The 7,147-nt window shown below is 35.2% G+C and overlaps 1 protein-coding gene across 1 annotated transcript; it reads left to right on the top strand.

Annotated features, from left to right (window-relative positions):
• Window positions 1-3,823: 3,823 nt before the first annotated feature.
• LOC145774349 (uncharacterized) lies at window positions 3,824-6,757 on the top strand. The gene has a single exon (XM_082585578.1). The coding sequence runs from the start codon at window positions 3,884-3,886 to the stop codon at window positions 4,781-4,783; it is 900 nt and encodes a 299-aa protein (XP_082441704.1). The 5' UTR covers window positions 3,824-3,883; the 3' UTR covers window positions 4,784-6,757.
• The last annotated feature ends 390 nt before the right edge of the window (window positions 6,758-7,147 follow it).

Raw genomic sequence — 7,147 nt, 5'->3', positions numbered from 1 at the left:
CGTCGTTCGCAATGAAGCGTCCACGTTTTGCCGCTTTCGTGTTTTGATACCCATCCACACGCCTCTTTTGCAGAGCTCCATCAGGGTATTGACTAAGGAACAAATCTATGGCTGTGGCATAACGACTGGCAGGAATGTCTAACCCTAACCTTACAAGCGCTCATGTGGCCTCGGCATTTTTATTGCCGACGCTAATTTCAAAGACTGAAAAACTATTTTCTTAATTAGAACAAAAATATCGAGTGTTTTTTCAAATATCGTATCGTTTTGTTTTTTTCAATATTGCCCAACACTAGTGGCAGTTAAACCTGCACTTGAAAAACATCTCTCTGAAGAAGCAGATGTGGCAGTTACACAAAAATATTGCGCTTGACAAGAAAGATCTCTTTAATGCGAACAACGAAACTTGTACGTTTTTCCTATGCCGGATTGCACTAAATCGATAAACAATTCTACTTTCGCTGCAGCGAATTCGTTGCGACCAGACGGAGCGGTACGGAGTGGATCGTTAAAGCGGTTTCAATTATCCGACTTCATACGCATTTTGAAACCGGTTAGGCTTCACAACCGGTTATTCTATATTCGGTATTCTATTTTGCCCATCCCTAGAACCACTGCCCTAAACCCTAGTCCTTTTAAAATGTTTGCTGAAACTCCGATCAACCCTAACCCTTTTAAAATGTTTGCGGAAACTGCAAACAGCGACTTCAGCAAACTCTTAGGATCATTAATGGAAATTTTAAAATGTATGCGGAAACTTCAGAAAAGCGGAAACTGCGATCAGCGATGTTCTATTTTTTCTCTTGATCTTTTCAGTTTGTTTGTTTGCGGATACCTAACCGATACCCTAACCCTTTTAAAATGTTTACAGAAGCTGCAAACAGCGACTTCGGCTTTTTTTAAATTTTTCTCTCGATCTTTTCAAGGTACGAACTGACGGTACGAATTGTTCATGGTACGAATTAGGTTGCACCCAAAAGTAACTATATCGCTCACCTAGAACCGAACTATGTTATGTCCGTTTTTCAAGTTTTGAGAAAAACAGGAAAATAGATTTTGAATTGGGTTTTTGTAAATTATCTCCCGATATATATGCAATATTTTATACCAGTGTGACTAGTAATATCTTGCTGGTTGTTGGGCATCATTTATGATACTTTTTAACCACTAGGGTGAGCAATATAGTGTTTTTTTTAAGTATCGGACAGGCTTAACATTGTTTGGTTTTGAAAATTCTAACTGGTAATTTCATAAAATAATGGACATAGCATATTTATAAAATCGAATGAAGTGTTATAACCACTGTTTTTACATTGAAACAATTTTAGATGGAGCTATAAATTGAGATGGAAGCATCCAGGTAGCAGTTGTAAACTTTTTTACAGTGTAGAACCATGATTTCCTGTTTTGGTACTCCACAATCTTTTCACTTGTGTTATATTATGTTCAATTGTTTCTTTGCCATACTCTTACACATCTTCTGGAATAGTGCTATAAAATGTGCCAGGTCTTATTTGGACTTTTGGTACATGGCCTCCACAAAAAACCTAGCTAGTAAATAGCTGAAAGATTTATTGCTCAATGCCGCAATCACGTTTGTTAGATAGAACCATAACTGAGATTTCTGAATATCAAATTTAGCTGCCTAATCACCAACTTTCATCAGACTTTGAAATAATCTCCAACAGCTCAACTAAATTAACATCTCGACATTAAAAAACATCCCAATCATAACACTGTAAGTTATTAAACAATACTGTGTTTACTAAATTAGTTGATCTGACAACCTTAATCATTGTCACAAACCTAACTAAGTTGGTATGCATTCATGAAACTAGAATTCAAGGAATGGTTAAATAAAATCTCTATGCTAATTTCTAACAGTATCTACAGAACGAACAAACAACATAATGAAATTACAAGGAAAGATAATAACTCTGCAACCTAAATATCAGCAAAATTGATACTTAGTATCTCAGAATTTTCAACAGTTCTTTTGAGTACTGAAGTCAAGATGAGTCCAGCTGAAACAAAAGCAAAACTAGCATTGGTGTTCACTGTTCAGCTACTTCTGGAATGTCTGCATAAAAGTGGTGGTGGTGTGGAGGAATGAGGTTTTTTTGCATAATTTCATCAAATCGGCTTTTTTGTCCTTTTTTACTGCCAGCTGTGATTTGTACCATTTGGGTAGTTCCATAACTAACGGCAATGAAAATTCAGTTGCAAGTCGTCTGCTGCTCTGTCGACTTTATTTTATGAAGTCTATCTCACTGAAAGACGACTCTGAATATTTGTACTTGAAGTATAGCTTGACTGGATTTACCTAGCAAAACTTTAATTGCATAATCTTGGTCCACAGTATTTTTTCACCGTCAGAATCAGTGAGCAAGTCTTTTAGGCACAGACAGTTAGGCGTTGGATCGTTGGTCAAATAGGCGGCAACACTGGCGTCAGAATATTTAGGTGCGGAGCACTGTGGCACCCGTTCATTTACATGCTATTCTTAGAAAAGTCTGCAGATTGTATCAGCTTGGCAGGTAGGGCAATGCTTTTCACACAAAATGTTATATTGAAAAAAAAAAAATGTTGTTTTGTTAATGCGCGTGCATTTATTTGTGGTTAGTCATGGCTTCAGTGAGTGAAGCTGCTGTATCTGGCAATGCTTTAGTAAAAAATATACCGTAGGCTATATTCAAGCGGGTGGTAGGCTTGAGTGAAGAATAACTTAGTTTTTCGTCAAAACTTCGACTAGGTTTTGCCAAACCTGAGCTGATACAATCTGCAGACTTTACTAGGAATAGCACCTAAATGAGTGGACGCCACAGTGCTGTGCACCTAAATATCCTGATGCCACAGTGTGCGCACCTATTTGACCGGCGCTTAACTGTCTGCGCCTAAAAGACGTGGACCCCAGAATCAAAAGTTGAGCCTCGAATGATATGTGAGTATTGTGGTGAATCATTCACAAATTTTTTGGAGTCAACAACTTGGCTAAAATCAGTGATTGTCACTATGGTAGGATTGGTTTTAAATGACCCATAGCAACCAGCCTTACACAGCCTGTGTCATCCCTGAGTGACACAATGTCAAAAATGTGCTGAGAATTTATCATCAATACATCAACCAGAAGATCACCTTTTCACAACATGTATTATGTCCAGCATTTTCAATCAGTCAAAAGTAGCAACTAGTTTAAGTCCAACATACTATGTTATGTCCAGACACAGTTAATAGGTTGACATTATGTTAAGTCCAGGGAAGGACATAGCACAGTTCTGTTTGAAAATTTTGAAATTTCTGCTGGACTTAACATAGGCTAAAAGCTAAAATAATTGACATAAGAGAAATCTGAGCATGCCATCAGATAGAGCTATGTCCAAAACCCAAGAAAAGTTGAAAAAGTGATTTTTGCAAAAATTGGACATAACATAGTTCGGTTCTAGGTGAGCGATATTATAGTTATGGCATCGTCATTCTATCGAGTCCTATGCAAAGAGTTGTTGATTGTAGCATAGCACTCGCTTTCACACACAGTTGTAGAAATAATATGCAGCTGTTTTCTTTCCTGGTTTCAGATAATTGCTTTAAATAAATTTTTGACTTGACTTTGTGTACAATTGAGTAAAACAAAGCCTTGTAATTTATGCAACCCTCTGTTGTATCACTCCTTTTGTGCTTACATAGCCTATAGTTATGTTCACTATCATTTTACTACTTTACTTTTGCACTTATGTTACCCTGTTAGACTGTTAGAGATTTCCTATGATTAGGCCTACTCAATTGTCTAACCAATAAAGTGTGTTATTATTGAATATTTAGATAATCAGATTTAGACATAGCATTTCCACGACTTTATAAAGTTAAATATTTCTTTTAAAAAAAAATGGAACGTCCATTTTTACGTTTTAATGATTACTTAGGCTTGTCAAGTATATTTCAGCAAGATAACTCAAAGGTTGATAACTGCCAGCCTGAAGAACGGGTTATCAATGTTGCTGCACCGCCATCTGATGCATGGATTGATAAACGTATAGAAGAGATACTTCATCAGTATCGTTTAAAGCAAGCAATGCAGAATAATTTAAGACAAACTGGGAATCAATTTCATGCTGCCTCAACTAACAACAGTAGCCATAATCTTGGAAATTCCACATTTTTACCAAGCTGTACAACCAGTCCAACTAATCCTGTTTTCCCATTTAGTTCAAATAGAACAAACTCTGACATCTCTTCACCTGTACTTAGTTCACGTATAAGCAGTTTAACCAATTCACCATTATCTCCTAGCTTTCATCTGGACTCATCAGCGCCATGGTTTCTAACAAGTACTGCTTCTACTAGAGCTGTTTCTCCGTTTTCTGTCAATGCATCAAGTGATATTTTTGCTCCCATTTGTTCAACTTCGACTTTGCAGCCTAGCACAGTTTCATATTCAGGATGTGGAAATCCTATTTTTAGTGAAACAGACAACTTGCATGATAAGCAAGTACCTATTTCACAATTTGTCAATGTTCAGAGGCCACAACGTCGTGGTGCTGTTGGCTGTTCTTTCTGTCGTAACAATAAAGAGGTAGATGATTGGGTTTTGTCACATCAACTCAAGGATAGCCTTAATCGGGTCATGTGTCCTATTTTGAGAAGTTACGTGTGTCCATTGTGTTTTGCAAGTGGTGACAATGCTCATACTCTTGGACATTGTCCATTGAACCCAGATAAACGAAACTCTAGCCTTCCACTCGCTGTACGCCGTCGAACCAATGCTACTGGAAGAGTGAAATTGTGAAGAAATTTGAAGAAATATAACTCAGCTTGAAAACCTGTCTTATTATTATTAAAAATATTTCATTCATTTCCATTTTACTGATTTTGCTAGAACAGTTGGCATTTGACAAGATGTAATAGAATGTTTTGAATTGGGGTTGTTTTTGATATTGCAAGTGTCAAAAATTGCATTAGTTGCTTTCAAAGCAATGTATATTTAGTTGATCATGTGATGTCGAGCTGATTTTTTCAAAATGCATTCTTTTACTCCTGTTATACAGTCTGTGGCACAAGATGTTTGCCAACATGCTTTTAGGAAGTGGGTTTGTTGCAATGAAATAAGTGCAGGGGCAGATGTTTTTAGTTTGTTCGTTTTATTGTTCATGTTCTTGTTGGTGTTGTCTTTGTTCAATTTCTCACATTGAAATACTTCTTGCAGTTATTTGGAGTAATACTACTTGTGGTGGTAAGAAGTTATCTACATTGGGGTATCTATGCTGGCCAGGTCTTCTTGTTTGCAAATAAATTTCAGCAGTTTTACTTCATTAAGTTTGCCTGTTTTTGCACCAAACCAATTTATGTGCTTGTGATGTTCTGCTACAATGCATTATAACGGTAGCTGAAATACCAAAAGTTTTAAATATCATGTTCTTCTTTGCATTTTGAGCTTTTTTGATATTTTATGATATAGGTTATTAAACTTGATTTGTGATGAATATTATACAACATTTAAAAATACTATAAATCACTTTCATGTTCGCATTGAGTTTTAACGAGTAGGCTTCTATACATAATATTCATTTACCTAATTTATTGAAATATTTCTGCTCTTTTTTGAATTCCAAGTCAAACTTTACAAAAATGCTTTTATAAAAGGTTTAAGAAATTGGTCTTAGCAATACATTTTTCATATGTTATTCACGTGTAGCTAGGCCACTAGGCCAGCCTATGCTGTATATGCACATTACACAATGTCACGAAAGTGCAGATAAAAGAGTTATATATACATAGGCATTGTATACAGCTGAGCTCTTGCAAAATTTTGTATTTTCAATTTCTTAAACTTTTGAAATGTTTGTTTTGTCCACTATGTTCACATACGGTATATATTGTTCAACGTTCTATATATAAGCATTCAACGCATTTCAAGTATAATTAGCTATGAGTATTGGATCAATCAAATTTCTTCTCAGATATGGTACTCACATTTTGCATGTTCTTTGTGTGGACAATATAGAGTTCTGGTTCATCACAATGCTAATATTTCACATTAAGCAAACCATAACATTTGAGTGCATGTGTTTTCTTAATCCTTGTCAATCCATTAGCTTAAAATTGTGGAAATAATTTTTCTAATACTTCTTTGATTTTATTGTAAAATGTTGTTTTAATTGTACAGCTACCGCAAAATGACTTCGGACCTTTTTGCGTACCGGTACAGCAAAATTTACGCCAGTTTGTAGCTGTGCGTTTTACATGACTAACAATGCAAAGATTGTGAAAAATGTGAAGAAGATTTTAATAATGACAAAACATTAAGAATGGTCGATTGTTTTTATTGAAAGGTTTCATTGTATATATATGTATATATATATACAAAATGTTAGTTTTTCTTGAAAATTTAGAAAGGTCCGAAGTCATTTTGCGGTAGCTGTACATAGTTATCCAAGTTTATTTTAAAAGGAACTGCAGTTTTTTTGTTAGGTGTTTTTGATTTTTGTATTTTATATGTTACTTATGTTATTTAAACGTATGACCAACTTATTGCATATGTGTCATACAATGCTACAATATTCTACTTATAACATTGCTTTTTAAAAGTTCTCTGTTATTTTTAAATAAAGAATTTACTACACAAAGTTTGCCTGGAAATTGTATTGTTATAACTTCCTTACAGACTGGAGAACTTTGTCTAGAAGTTGAAAGATTCTTCTGCTTCTTGCATTTTGTTTGCAGACAATCATTTAATTTCTATTATTTGTTTTTGTGTTTTCAGGAGGAATAAGAATCTCAAAATGTGTTTTGTATTTTAAATGATGGGAAGACGTAAGAAATCTAATCCTAGGAGACAATCAACATCAAAGCACTGCGATGAGCTTAATGACAGTTTTATTGACATATCCACTTTATCTGCTGGTAGTAATTTAAACACATCTCTCAATGTTGTGACTCATGAAGGCTGTGACAAGAAAACTGTCCTGGATGATCCAATTGAGGCACTACCATCTCCACCCAAATGTAGTGAAAAATTTACTTTGTGTGGAATTTCTAGTTTTCAAGGATTCATTATGTCAACTTCAAATTCTGTTGCAATTGGCAACACTCCAGTGAAGGAACTAACACTTTCGGCTTCTGTCAATGAAACTTCTGTTGTTTCTGATTCATT

This window comes from Aplidium turbinatum, chromosome 7, assembly GCF_918807975.1.
Source record: "Aplidium turbinatum chromosome 7, kaAplTurb1.1, whole genome shotgun sequence".
Lineage (NCBI taxonomy): Eukaryota > Metazoa > Chordata > Ascidiacea > Aplousobranchia > Polyclinidae > Aplidium > Aplidium turbinatum.
This window is presented reverse-complemented; position numbering and strand designations above follow the sequence as displayed.

Coding starts and splice junctions, on each gene's coding strand:
- LOC145774349 (XM_082585578.1), top strand. CDS start 3,884: ATGGAACGTCCATTTTTACGTTTTAATGATTACTTAGGCTTGTCAAGT.